The sequence below is a fragment of the Nilaparvata lugens genome, chromosome 8 (genome assembly GCF_014356525.2).
Source record: "Nilaparvata lugens isolate BPH chromosome 8, ASM1435652v1, whole genome shotgun sequence".
NCBI lineage: Eukaryota > Metazoa > Arthropoda > Insecta > Hemiptera > Delphacidae > Nilaparvata > Nilaparvata lugens.
Genome location: NC_052511.1, coordinates 41,248,575 through 41,263,940, shown reverse-complemented (window position 1 = coordinate 41,263,940; position 15,366 = coordinate 41,248,575). Strand labels below are relative to the sequence as shown.

General features: G+C 33.4%; 1 protein-coding gene across 3 annotated transcripts in view; it reads left to right on the top strand.

The window, feature by feature from the left end:
• LOC111045581 (alkaline phosphatase, tissue-nonspecific isozyme) overlaps positions 1–15,366 on the top strand; it is a 75,249-nt gene that overhangs the window by 38,301 nt on the left and 21,582 nt on the right. For all 3 annotated transcript variants that reach the window (XM_039434778.1, XM_039434779.1, XM_039434777.1), the window contains exon 4: positions 2,410–2,584. In XM_039434778.1, the coding sequence (XP_039290712.1) occupies positions 2,410–2,584 (175 nt within the window). The remainder of the gene's footprint in view (positions 1–2,409; positions 2,585–15,366) is intronic.

Sequence of the window (15,366 nt, the reverse complement as noted above, 5' to 3'; positions counted from 1 at the left end):
TGTTTGTTCTTGTTTGATACATATATATATATATATATAAGCGAAATGGCACTCACTCACTGACTGACTGACTGACTGACTCCTTCATTCACTCACTCACTCGCAGAACTAAAAATCTACCGGACCAAAAACGTTCAAATTTGGTAGGTATGTTCAGTTGGCCCTTTAGAGGCGCACTGAAAATCTTTTGGCGATATTTTAACTCTAAGGGTGGTTTTTAAGGGTTTAAAGTTCTTTTAGCATGTATATTCTTCTTATTCCAATATCTTGAAATTATAATATGCCATATCATATGTTAATATAGAACTATAATCTAGAGAGAGTACCTCTTCGAAACAGTTGTTCTGGTAACTAAATTAAAAATTTTGTCAGGTTGGCATTAAGTTGAGTTGACTTTGTTAGGTTGGCACCAAGTTGAAGATTGAAATGCATTTATCCAGGACCTCCTAAATACCAATTTATCCAATTAGCCAAAATTAGCGTTTTCTCAGATTTTCTGCGTTTCCTCACCTTTTTCAATAATTGATGGAAATATATTAAAAAAATTCAGTACACAGGTTTAGCTGAGGTGGAAGAATTTTGTTTGCCAAAGATACGCCGATATAGTAACAGGTGTTTTTCGTGATCAAATTGACATAATACGTTCAAATTCGGTACAGAGGTTCCGCTGAGGTCTACATGCAGGCGAGCGAAGCGAGCCCGCTAATCTCATTTTTGGACGATCTAGTCGGGGGTCCAGGGGGCAGAGCCCCCTTGCTAGACGGATATGGCGAGCGAAGCGAGCCTGACGGCTAGTGATAGATATAATTATGTAGAAAACCTGACTTCTGTCTAGTTCAAAATACCTAGTCTCTTCAAAAAAGAATTCCATGAAGATTTTCATGGAATGTAGAGAATGATTAGCTGAAAGAAGCTGAAAGATTAGCTGAAACATTATTTACATCTTAACATCTACATATTCATGTAGAGAATGATAAGCTCAAAGAAGAAATATATCTCTATTTCTTATTCTATATTAATCTTCTCGTAGTAAAGCAGTGAATAAGAAGTAGACAAGTTGATAATCTTATATAAAAGCGAAATGGCACTCACTCACTGACTGACTGACTCACTCACTCACTCACTCACTCACTCACTCACTCGCAGAACTAAAAATCTACCGGACCAAAAACGTTCAAATTTGGTAGGTATGTTCAGTTGGCCCTTTAGAGGCGCACTAAAAATCTTTTGGCGATATTTTAACTCTAAGGGTGGTTTTTAAGGGTTTAAAGTTCTTTTAGCATGTATATTCTTCTTATTCCAATATCTTGAAATTATAATATGCCATATCATATGTTAATATAGAACTATAATCTAGAGAGAGTACGGTACCTCTTCGAAACAGTTGTTAACTGGTAACTAAATTAAAAATTTTGTCAGGTTGGCATTCAGTTGAGTTGACTTTGTTAGGTTGGCACCAAGTTGAAGATTGAAATGCATTTATCCAGGACCTCCTAAATACCAATTTATCCAATTAGCCAAAATTAACGTTTTCTCAGATTTTCTGCGTTTCCTCACCTTTTTCAATAATTGATGGAAATATATTAAAAAAAATTCAGTACACAGGTTTAGCTGAGGTGGAAGAATTTTGTTTGCCAAAGATACGCCGATATAGTAACAGGTGTTTTTCGTGATCAAATTGACATAATACGTTCAAATTCGGTACAGAGGTTCCGCTAAGGTCTACATGCAGGCGAGCGAAGCGAGCCCGCTAATCTCATTTTTGGACGATCTAGTCGGGCAGAGCCCCCTTGCTAGACGGATATGGCGAGCGAAGCGAGCCTGACGGCTAGTGATAGATATAATTATGCAGAAAACCTGACTTCTGTCTAGTTCAAAATACCTAGTCTCTTCAAAAAAGAATTCCATGAAGATTTTCATGGAATGTAGAGAATGATTAGCTCAAAGCAGCTAACATTATTTACATCTTAACATCTACATATTCATGTAGAGAATGATAAGCTCAAAGAAGAAATATATCTCTATTTTTTATTCTATATTAATCTTCTCGTAGTAAAGCAGTAAATAAGAAGTAGAATAGTTAATAATCTTATATAAAAGCGAAATGGCACTCACTCACTGACTGACTCACTCACTCACTCACTCACTCGCAGTACTAAAAATCTACCGGACCAAAAACGTTCAAATTTGGTAGGTATGTTCAGTTGGCCCATTAGAGGCGCACTAAAAAATCTTATCTTATCTTAATAACTAGTAGTATAAGCTCATAGGTAAAAACTATATCTCTTTCTTCTATACTTCTCGTAGTAAAGCTAGTAAAACAACTGACCAAGAGAATCATTCCTCCAATTTGATCATCCTGTCAAAGAGTTTTCTATTTTCCAACTAGATTCCTCTGATTTTTGACAGACGTACAACTTGGACAGTCAGGTGGGGGAGTCATCAGCGTGTGCAACAGCCCTGCTCTGCGGCGTGAAAGCGCGCAAAGAGACGGTCGGCCTGCACTCTGGTGGCAAATTCCTCAACTGCTCCTCCAGTCTACATTCCAGAGTGGAAAGCCTGCTGGACTGGGCTCAGCAACAAAGTCAGTATTAAATTCCTTTTTCACTACAATCATTCTCATGTGTAGCCCGGCTCTAGGAATTTCGCTACTTAGAAGATGTGTATTTTAGTTTTGATGACTTTTTGGCTGAGATTTTATTTTCAATTTATCCATTCATTACAATAAGTACAGTCACTTGCTGGATGGGTTACGGGAAGTCCAAAGCGTTTCCTTCAGTTTCAGTTATGCCCTCATAAGTCTTTGCATGAGTGCAGGGAGAGACAAATTAATATCGGCATTTAACGCAAAAAATTGCAAAGAAGCTATTGATGCAAATGTCTCATCAAATAGAATGATTTTGAGTAAAATATGTACCTTTATTCAGAAGTGGGTCTTGAACTATCTGATTTGGCTTCTGTGTTGGACACTTTCTTCACTTTTATTTTCATTCCAGGGGAATCTTATTCAGATCCTGATTCAAATTGTATTTGTTTTGAAGAATTAATTTCTTTCACAATGATCATGTTTATTACTTCTTGTAATAAGCTGTTTTGGTATGTATTGTTTGTTTGTATATGTATATGCGGTAGTTTGAGATTTACATATTTCCATTAAAAAAGTACGATGATTATTAAAAAAACAAAGTAGCTTCCATACCTTTCTTATTCCTTTCACAATATTTTTCTTTTCAGGCCTGTATCTTATCCATTTATATATTATGTTTCTCTATATGTTGGGAAAAAGTTAATTCAAATGCTCTGATAGTCAGTTCAAGCTCAAGCCAACTTACAAATCACGGTGGTTCAAAGTGCACATAAAGAATTCAATTTTGAAAGCCTGAAGCAAAGCTTTTAAACATGAAGCATGACATTTTACAAAGTAAAACAGGGAAACGCACTATTCTTTTTTTTCTTCATTCATTGCTTATCCGATTCTAAGAAGCAAGAGTTTTCAAGACTCATGTTTTTAAATTAAAAAAATCAAGTACCAGTGTCAGTAGAAGGTAACAAATGACTGTTCTCATGATTCTTACCAGACATTTACTCGGCACAAGTGAAGTTTGAGAATAGTTAAATTGTTCAAAGTACAATACGATAGATAGATTTATTACCTTGAATTCCTGGCCCATGTCATCCCCTATAGATTTCCTAGTCGCAGTTGATTATAGTACTGTTCATCAAGACTAATATTGAGCTCTTCTCACTTTGTATCATCTAGTTTCGATTCAACTGAGTGGCTGATCAAAATTGTGTGACTCAGGAATGAATATCAACATAGATTTTTCTCCAGAGGGAGAATACGGTAATAAATCACTCTGGTGACAAACTGCTGACAGTATAACCAGCTTCATATTGTTGAGTAATTTCACAGTCAAATGAGCTCTAATACTGTTGTGGAAAACGCTGGGTGGTGATTTTTGATAACAGAATAACTGTTAGGTACATGAAGAGAATGTAAAGGAAGTGGAGGTAGAAAGTTTGAATTTGTATTGTCCTGAATTTCCGAAGTTTTTCTTGTATTATTTGAATTTCGCAGACTATCGTGCAATTTTTTCTATCCCTCTTCTTCTTAAGCTTCAATCATTCGATTGGTGGGCAGCTTTCCATCGTTTTCTGTCCAGAGTTGTGGTTTTCGTTGGATGTAGCTCTGGATCCCTAGAGTTCTATCCTTATTGTTCATATACAGTCCAGATTCAACAATTTTCAATCCTTCATCACCTTCAAACTTCAATTTTCCTGTTTTGTCAGTGACATTTACTCTTATCTCATTCAATTTTTCATCTAATTTCTGGTGAATTTTATTAAGCACCTATCCACTTCACTTTATTTACTATTGCCTATTTCTAGAATTTCAAAATTTTCACTCATCAACATCAACAGCGTAACTTTTCAGATTGTGTCGAGAGATCCATCAACAAATCAATTATTTACTTTCTCCTTCAATCACTTATTAGTCATTCAAAACATCACAACCGTTTTATGTAGATACAACTCTTTATCATAGTATCAGTATAATAGAGTAGTAGAATTGCATTTAATATATTCAATTGTTATTTGTGAAAGTCATTGCATATTTAGCTTCACTATTAGTTATATTATGAACTAGGTTAGCATAAACTGTAATCTATACTACCTAAAACTATATCACCCTTAAAGCTTTATTATTCTAAACCCTACACTAACCTGGTACTCACCCATCCATAAAATGATCTCGAATTCAATTCTTTTCTCTTCCATCCTCTCAAAAGCATTCTCTTCTCTGTCATTCGATTTCCCGTCAATTCTATAAACTCAAATTCTCTTAAGCCGTGTCCACACTGAATTTTATTATGTTTGACAAACAATGTTTGCCCGTGGCCAGTGTGGACGCGTCACCAAACAAAATATTTGTATGTGGGGAGAACAGGTTTTATGTTTTACAACAGCAGAGTAACATAGAACCAATTAAAACTATGATGTCTTTTAAACGTTTTCCCTTGTTAGAGTTTGCCAAGAAAATAACCAGGGACTCAATAAAGTGATTGAAGTATTCAAGATTATTATACTCGGTCCGTCTTTAGATACTTAAAACAGGGAAACGAACATATTGTTTTGTCCTGATCTGCCAAAGTTTAAAGACTCTTGCCACAAATCTCAATTAGTTATACATTTTGCTGAATTTCGGAATGATTAAAGAGATTTCTTTTGAAGAGGGCCCGCTTCAAATTGGATCCTACTATCAATCCAGAAATTGGCTCTACAAATAATACAGAATGCTCTATGGTAACATATCTGATTAGATTCTTTTGCGTGTTTCACACCGGAAGGGAGGGGGAGTGTGCCGGGCACTGTCTTTAATTCAGGCCTTTTCCCAAGTTATAATAGTAAATTTAATACGCAATAGACTAGAGCCATTATTGTAAGTGAGTTAGCGAAATAAATTATTTTCTCTCTCTATTATGAACGGCCATGACTTCGAGTTTCCCATGATAGATATTTAAAAATTGTGGCTCCGAGTCGTCGAGGAATGTAGATTATGGAATTATCTCTAAAACTTAGCCTTCTTGTCGCGACATAAAATGCGATAAGTTGGAAAACAGCAAGCATTGAAATTATAACAAACTACCGATTTTGCAGTTACTATTTGGTCCAAAGGCTGTAGAAGCCACGCGACGATTGGTCAAATTGATTCCATTCGCCCAATAGGAGACCTGTTTCTAAATACAGTAGTGGGGATTCCCCAGTCGAGAGACCAGATTACGTTTCGGAGGACACTTTGCTAGGAGCACTACGAGAGTAAAGATGTAGTCACTATGTTTCGCCCTTTTTGGGCAGGTTTATAAGTTTATTTCAGTAGTTAATGTAGGAGCTAGTTTTATTTTTTATTAATGTTTAAATTTACTAGTAGTGCCATGTCCTGAAAGGTTTAATTGTGTTTCTTCATCATGTACGAATAATTGTTTCTTCAAATAACCGCTAAGGTACGTAAACTAAGGTTAAAATATAATTTAGGGAAATTAATTAAGTGAAACTTCAATCAAAAGATTTTATCAACAAAGCCTGTTATTTTTCAAGTTAATAATATTGATTGAGAATAATCCTTTTGATTTTATTAGTGATGGAAGATACTTATAATTTTTTTCTACAGAAGTATAGAAAGTTTTCAGTTACGTTACATTTGAGTTATTGTTTCTGGAGATATATTATCGTAGAGTATTGCTGAAAGTCAGGAAGATAGCCTTTAAATTGAAATGAAACTTTTAAGAATTGTTCATATTGAGTTTATGACATTTTTTAATTTATATTTTTCAGACTCTGTTTTCTTATGTCATTAAGGCTTTTGAATGATTTAGTAAATTTTTTATGATAGAAATCTTAATAGATGAAGAAGAAAGTTTTTCTTCTCCAGGAAATTAATATTAATGAATGTTCAAATTTTAATACAATTTAAATTATTTTCTATGTGTCTACTAATTTTATTTAATTAAAGGTGAATCTTATAAGGCAAACATTATCTTTCCTTAAAGTGAAATTTTCAATATTTTTTTCTTTTATTGTGTTATAAAGTGTCTTGTTTTATTAGGTGATAAATTCATAATTTCAGTTGATACTAGTTTTTGGACTTGTATTTGTAGGTAAATCAAATCATAAACTCTGGAATGTTCATTTTTAATTAAGGTTCTGAGCAGTTTTGGGCGAATGCCCGTTATTTACACTTGGATTGCGTCCTAAAGTTCATAAATAATAAATAAAATAAATGTTGGCTAGCGCACAAGTTTCCAACAATACTAGCCGAGCTACTATATGAAAAATTATATTTGATTTTGCAAACCAAACGAAAAATATCATAAAAGTTAACATCATAATTAATGAAGTATTCATTTTTCTAAAAGCATTATATTAATTTATTACGAGTGTTTTCATAAAGTTGCATTGTAGATTAATGACACTCTGGCAAGTAAATTTGTTTTAAATCTGTTAAATTTTGAGAATGAAATCAGAACGTCAAGATAAAATCTAAATTAAATAACAGAATAAACTCCTGTTTTAGCTTTTGATGAATTGTAGGAAGAGTTAGAAATTAATGCTGTAATACATTTATTTACAGCGGTTCATGTGTGTCCCCAAACCAACTTCTTGTACTACCACCCCTTTGGTTCCGCAACTTTATGTAAAACCGCTTCAAGACACCCGTTCAGACGACAGGTCTAGGGACGTAAGAGGACGTCGCCGTCAAGCCAAATTCAACCGGTAAAAGCTCACCGCCAAAAACAAGGTACTGTAACCCCGACGATAAAGCAACGTACAAACCAACGAAAGTGCAGTGTAGTGAAACAAAGGTTCATTCGAGAATGTCAATCAAAAGTGGGGATTCAAAATTATTATGAAATGGGTTATATGGGTTACTATCGACGAAACTTGGGTTCAACGGGCTTTTCTTTCTTGAGTAATTTTATGTTGAAGTTAATTATTTGTTATTTGATGACTGATATTGTTTGGTTTTGTGACGTATTGCTATCTAAACGGGGATAGTAATGCGCCCCCGAATCAGATGAAGAATGTCAACAAAGTAACATGAAATTGTTGTTTCTGTTGTTCGATTTTAGTTGCCAATGTTTATTGAAACTGTTTGTATTTTTCAATTATTTCAAATTGTAGTGATTTTCTATAGTATAAACCTATTAAATCAGGCATGGCAAGATTAATTGAAGTTTTCTTGACTCTAGCCCGTTCACCTGCATGAATTAGGTATAGACTCAGGTATTTTCTAGATGTGTCGGCCTATTTCTAAATTCTAAATTTTATTCAAAATTATCTTCTTAGGCACACAACTGCGCCGACTCTGCTGTCTAGAGATATTTAAATCTCTGGAATTCAAATTTTCTAAAAAATTAAATTTTTCATAACTTACTCTAATAATACTAGATCAATTTTTCTGAGTCTATACTTAATAATTCATTCTGTGAACGTGTTAACTGTCAATATTTTGGGTTTGGAGTTGAATGAATAATTTATAGTTGCTACTCCAATTTTTCTGAAGTTTAAATAATTGTAGATGAAACAGGAAAGTTATTCAGTTATGTTAAACCATTAAAATGATAATCTTTTGAAGTGCTTAAAGATAAAGTCAAGTATCATTGATGCTTAAGTTGAAAGTATTCTGAAACTTCATATTGAAATTGATCATTGATATTGAAAGGTTTAACGTTAGAATAAAAATGAGTAGAAGAAACTAGCATAGGTGAAAAACAACTGATTCTAAGTGCTGAATAAATTTTTGTATTCTGTAATTCCGTGAATGATGATAGAAATTATTGTAATGTCAACGTACGTATTCTGGTCTCACGTCTGGTAGTTGAATATCATTATAGTAGTAGTGAAAGGGAATATTGAGATTTTAAAGGTCAACCCAAGTAAATTAGGAAAATTCGGAAATTATTATGGGAGAATGTTTGAGGAAAATAGGAAATTTTTTTGATAAGTTTAGGTAGATCGAAGGTAATCAGAGAATAAATAGGAAACTGTTTTATTAGTTATTGTTGATATGTAGTTTTGAAAAGTTGATGAGTAGTTTTGGCCTTGAGATGTTTAAACTAAATAATTGGGTATTGTAGATTAAAGTTGAAACGATAATCAAATCCTTGGGAATTTGTATGAAAATAAGTTGATTCAGATGAGGTTGTTAAGTCCCTTTATCAGTAATGTTTATTCTCGAAAAGGTGAATCAGTTTTATTATTGGAAATATTTTTTTTAGGTGTGATTTTTGCGGTAGGCATGCGTAGTGATAGTGTAAAGATCCGTTGTGTTGGTGACGTTTCCTGTAGACTGTGGGGAATTTTTTGTTTGTTTAGTTGAGACTCAAGATTTAGAGGAGGACAAGGGGATGTCCTGCCTGTGTGTGTTGTTGTTGAATTTAGGTAATCGGCGCGAGTGTAGGTCCGTGTCCAGAGAGAACGGAGCACTGCCCGAAAGTTGTCCATGTAACAAATCAAGGAATTTAGCTGTGACTAACCTTGCAAATTTGTACGGTGGAATTGTATAATTTTAGCGAAAGGCACCGAAGATGGTGTGAGCTAAGATTTTTTTGTATCTAGTAAACGGTCTGGTTCATTCGAGAGTTATGGGGCTCGTCAGTAGAATAACGTAAACCGAAATCTAGAATATTTAGTGAGTCTTCGTAGTGATTGTAAGGAAAACAATCAGCGTAATGCAGTTTAGGGAAGCCCAGTCAAAAGGTTCGTTAATGTTTGGTAGGAAAGTCAGCCGCAAAAACACAAGTAATAATTGGTAAAAAAAAGGGGTATTATTGAGTTTAAAGTTGCTTAGAAATTTGGTATGGTAACGAAAATTGAAGGTTTTAGACAATGAATATTTAAAGTGATTAGTTAAGGTATACAAATAAAATAACAGAGAAACTTTTTCGAGTACCTAGGTAATGTTAAAATGGTTATCAGTGAAAGTAGAAATAAATATTGGAACAGTACTGAACGGGTTAAATTAAAATAAAATTAACAGTGAAATTCTTCTAGTTGAATTTGAAATGAAAAGGGAAAATCTCTTGAGTTAAGCATGAGTTTAAATTATTCTGTAGTTGAGAGTTGAAAGGTTGATTAAAAATTTAATTGGGGATATGAAAGTAGAAATATGTAGGAAAATTCGTGTCAAAAAGGAAATAGAATTTTTGTTGGGAAAATTAAATTGAGGTAATTAACAGTAGTAGGACCCTTTAGAGATAAGTAGTCAAAAAGAATTAATAAATAAAAAAAAATAGGAAAATCTTTAATGAAATGATAAATTTTTTAATGATGAATAGTAAAATTGCAATCAAGTTTTCCATGTGAATAAGTTGAGATATTTTGAGATCTAGTAGAGTAATTGAAACTAGTTGGATATGAAGTTTATTGTTGAGAAATAATTATGTGAGGCTCCAGTAAGGTTGAAAATGTCAGTGAACTTGAGAATCAGTAATAGTGTAATAGTGGTCTATTAATGTGTTAATGTATTGGTAAATTTCATAATGTTGGTAATCAGAAGGCAAGCAGTAGCAGTCCAACAATGCTAAGTTAGAGCTGAATTTTCATATTATTAAATCATGCCTTGAGAATTATTCTTCCAGTGTTTAGAGAAAATGTCACGTACTTTGAGTTTGCGATAAATAATAGCCTGGCACTCGATCATAGTTTTGTTTTGACTAGCGTTCTGTGGTAGAGGTTTCCTACTGGAATATTATAATGCAAAATCACGCTTGAGTCATGTTGAAAAATATCCGAAACAGATCAGAAAAAAATAGGAAACAGATCAGTCTATTGAAGACAAGATTTTTTGTCGTGAGTTATAATTGGATAAGTTTTTGTGAGTATGGCGCCACTCTATAGCCTTGTCTCTATACACTCAACGAGATGATTCCTAATGAATGAGAAGGAGAAAAGAGAAAAAGAGTTATGATAAAGATATTTACCGTATTTGTTAGAAGGATTCATTACGGGTTCATGAAGGGTTTAGTCAAAGATTTTGTTACGTGACAATATAATGTATATAGAAGAAATTCCGGAATGTAAATAACTTGCGCAACTAGATTAGTCATTAAATTATGTTATTAACTTCGTAATATTAAATATATTTAGGTAGGTGAATTAGGTTTAATTTTATTTCATTGATCGGCTGCATACTCGTGGTAAATGATTGTACAGTTTTCCCACGGTAGTAGATAATTGATTGTTTGGTAAATCGGGTGATGATCAATTTTTGAAGTCATCAACAGTCATAATACTATGTATGTAAATGATGTCTCTAATAATAATAATAATAATAAGTTATTTAGCATAAGACGATTTATCATAATATTCTATACTATACCCATTTTCAATAGCTTAATACTCATCCATTCATAGTTAAGAATTATACATTCACATAGTTAGGAGTTAGTACATATAGATAATATATATTCCAATTCATAAAATAATAAGAATAATGTCTAAGGCCTCATATTTTATATTCTATTCGCTTTATATTTCATATTATTTTGTTGATATCCCTATTCTTTATTAGTTTACCTTCCGTGATTAATACAATTATAATCTTATCATAGGTTTATTCAGTTCAACTGATTCCGTTTTAGTTCACTTTAATATAATTCAGTGATAGAGATTTCCTGCTGGAATACAATAATGGATAGAAATTTTCATAGCTACGGAATGTACATCAAGCGTGTGTCATTGCTCTCCGATGGCTCGCTAGCGTTGCAGTTTCAACCATTATTATCTTTGAATCGTAGTCGATGTAGAATAGTATTGCCTACTGAATTGCTTTATATTGTTAAAAATATATTGCACTCTCAACTCTATAGTAATGATAGTTAGATTTCAATACATTCAGCTGAGTGAAAAAGTTTCATCCTTTACTATTATGATCAAACGTACTTCATATTTTACAACAGCAGAGTAACATAGAACCAATTAAAACTATGATGTCTTTTAAACGTTTTCCCTTGTTAGAGTTTGCCAAGAAAATAACCAGGGACTCAATAAAGTGATTGAAGTATTCAAGATTATTATACTCGGTCCGTCTTTAGTACCTACTTAAAAGGTGGACACGTCCATATTGTTTTGTCCTGACTCTTGCCACAGTTTTAAAGACTCTTGCCACAAATCTCAATTAGTTATACATTTTGCTGAATTTCGGAATGATTAAAGAGATTTCTTTTGAAGAGGGCCCGCTTCAAATTGGATCCTACTATCAATCCAGAAATTCGACTCTCCAAATCATACAGAATGCCTCTATGGTAACATATCCTGATTAGATTTCTTTTTGCGTGTTTCACACCGGAAGGAAGGGGAGTGTGCCGGGCACTGTCTTTAATTCAGGCCTTTTCCCAAGTTATAATAGTAAATTTAATACGCAATAGACTAGAGCCATTATTGTAAGTGAGTTAGCGAAATAAATTATTTTCTCTCTCTATTATGAACGGCCATGACTTCGAGTTTCCCATGATAGATATTTAAAAATTGTGGCTCCGAGTCGTCGAGGAATGTAGATTATGGAATTATCTCTAAAACTTAGCCTTCTTGTCGCGACATAAAATGCGATAAGTTGGAAAACAGCAAGCATTGAAATTATAACAAACTACCGATTTTGCAGTTACTATTTGGTCCAAAGGCTGTAGAAGCCACGCGACGATTGGTCAAATTGATTCCATTCGCCCAATAGGAGACCTGTTTCTAAATACAGTAGTGGGGATTCCCCAGTCGAGAGACCAGATTACGTTCCGGAGGACACTTTGCTAGGAGCACTACGAGAGTAAAGATGTAGTCACTATGTTTCGCCCTTTTTGGGCAGGTTTATAAGTTTATTTCAGTAGTTAATGTAGGAGCTAGTTTTATTTTTTATTAATGTTTAAATTTACTAGTAGTGCCATGTCCTGAAAGGTTTAATTGTGTTTCTTCATCATGTACGAATAATTGTTTCTTCAAATAACCGCTAAGGTACGTAAAATAAGGTTAAAATATAATTTAGGGAAATTAATTAAGTGAAACTTCAATCAAAAGATTTTATCAACAAAGCCTGTTATTTTTCAAGTTAATAATATTGATTGAGAATAATCCTTTTGATTTTATTAGTGATGGAAGATACTTATAATTTTTTTCTACAGAAGTATAGAAAGTTTTCAGTTACGTTACATTTGAGTTATTGTTCTGGAGATATATTATCGTAGAGTATTGCTGAAAGTCAGGAAGATAGCCTTTAAATTGAAATGAAACTTTTAAGAATTGTTCATATTGAGTTTATGACATTTTTTAATTTATATTTTTCAGACTCTGTTTTCTTATGTCATTAAGGCTTTTGAATGATTTAGTAAATTTTTTATGATAGAAATCTTAATAGATGAAGAAGAAAGTTTTTCTTCTCCAGGAAATTAATATTAATGAATGTTCAAATTTTAATACAATTTAAATTATTTTCTATGTGTCTACTAATTTTATTTAATTAAAGGTGAATCTTATAAGGCAAACATTATCTTTCCTTAAAGTGAAATTTTCAATATTTTTTTCTTTTATTGTGTTATAAAGTGTCTTGTTTTATTAGGTGATAAATTCATAATTTCAGTTGATACTAGTTTTTGGACTTGTATTTGTAGGTAAATCAAATCATAAACTCTGGAATGTTCATTTTTAATTAAGGTTCTGAGCAGTTTTGGGCGAATGCCCGTTATTTACACTTGGATTGCGTCCTAAAGTTCATAAATAATAAATAAAATAAATGTTGGCTAGCGCACAAGTTTCCAACAATACTAGCCGAGCTACTATATGAAAAATTATATTTGATTTTGCAAACCAAACGAAAAATATCATAAAAGTTAACATCATAATTAATGAAGTATTCATTTTTCTAAAAGCATTATATTAATTTATTACGAGTGTTTTCATAAAGTTGCATTGTAGATTAATGACACTCTGGCAAGTAAATTTGTTTTAAATCTGTTAAATTTTGAGAAGGAAATCAGAACGTCAAGATAAAATCTAAATTAAATAACAGAATAAACTCCTGTTTTAGCTTTTGATGAATTGTAGGAAGAGTTAGAAATTAATGCTGTAATACATTTATTTACAGCGGTTCATGTGTGTCCCCAAACCAACTTCTTGTACTACCACCCCTTTGGTTCCGCAACTTTATGTAAAACCGCTTCAAGACACCCGTTCAGACGACAGGTCTAGGGACGTAAGAGGACGTCGCCGTCAAGCCAAATTCAACCGGTAAAAGCTCACCGCCAAAAACAAGGTACTGTAACCCCGACGATAAAGCAACGTACAAACCAACGAAAGTGCAGTGTAGTGAAACAAAGGTTCATTCGAGAATGTCAATAAAAAGTGGGGATTCAAAATTATTATGAAATGGGTTATATGGGTTACTATCGACGAAATTTGGGTTCAACGGGTTTTTTCTTTCTTGAGTAATTTCATGTTGAAATTGATTGGTTATTTTATGACTGATCTTGTTTGGTTTTGTGACGTATTGCTATCTAAACGGGGATAGTAATGCGCCCCCGAATCAGATGAAGAATGTCAACAAAGTAACATGATATTGTTGTTTCTGTTGTTCGATTTTAGTTGCCAATGTTTATTGAAACTGTTTGTATTTTTCAATTATTTCAAATTGTAGTGTTATTCTATAGTATAAACCTATTAAATCAGGCATGGCAAGATTAATTGAAGTTTTCTTGACTCTAGCCCGTTCACCTGCATGGATTAGGTATAGACTCAGGTATTTTCTAGATGTGTCGGCCTATTTCTAAATTCTAAATTTTATTCAAAATTATCTTCTTAGGCACACTCCACAGTGAGAATGCCTCCTTCATCCTTCCACATGTTGCACAAATGCAGCTACCTCTGCATTAAGATCTCCAAAAGCTGCAAGGGCCTTTCCTTGAAGAGGGGAGAGTGTGCCAAGGTGTGCCAACGCATCAATTTTACTTGACAAATTTTGTATCCATCGAGAGTAATGTGCAAAGAGGCCCACAGTTCTCTGAAGAGTTTTGGGATTAGGAGGTGGGGGCATATTAAGTAGAGGCTCTAGACGTTCGGGATCTGGACGTAATGATTTGTTTCCAATTAAAAATCCTAGGAAACGTATCTCCTTTTGACAGAATTTACTCTTCTCCTTGTTTATAGTAAGTTATTTGAAGCTGCTGCAAGAAACCGTTCAAGATTAGTGTCATGTTCTTCTTTTGAATTTCCACAAATTATGGCGTCATCTAAATAAGCATAGGTATCAAATAATTTCTCTTTTTGTATGAGTGAATCAATTACTCTTTGAAAAGCTGAAACACCATTAGTGACACCAAAAGGAATACGACAGACCTGATAAAGTTTCTCACATGCTTCAAATCCTGTGTATTGCCTTTCTTCAAGTAAGATTGGTACTTGGTGATATGCGGATTTCAGATCTAGAATACTATACCAGGAATACTGAGCTACTTTGCGAACTGAATCTTCCATATTAGGAATGGGATAGGCGTCCAATTCAGTGAATTTGTTTATAGCTCTAGAATAATCTATAGCCATCCTTTTTTTTCGGTTATCGGGTATAACAACAAATGCTTGGGCACGCCAAGGTGTGTGGCTTTCCTCTATGATGCCATCTTCCAGTAATTGTTGAATTTCATTGGAAATAAAATCTTCATCATCTTTTGATAATTTGCGAGATTTGGTTGTAATTGGTTGACAATGAGGTTTTAGATGTTGAAAAAGGGAGCAAGGAGGAATTTTGCTTGAGTTATTCCGCAAATAGTAAGAGGTGGCTTTTTACCTCCAAATGGTATTTCTATACTGGAGAAATTGTTCATAAAT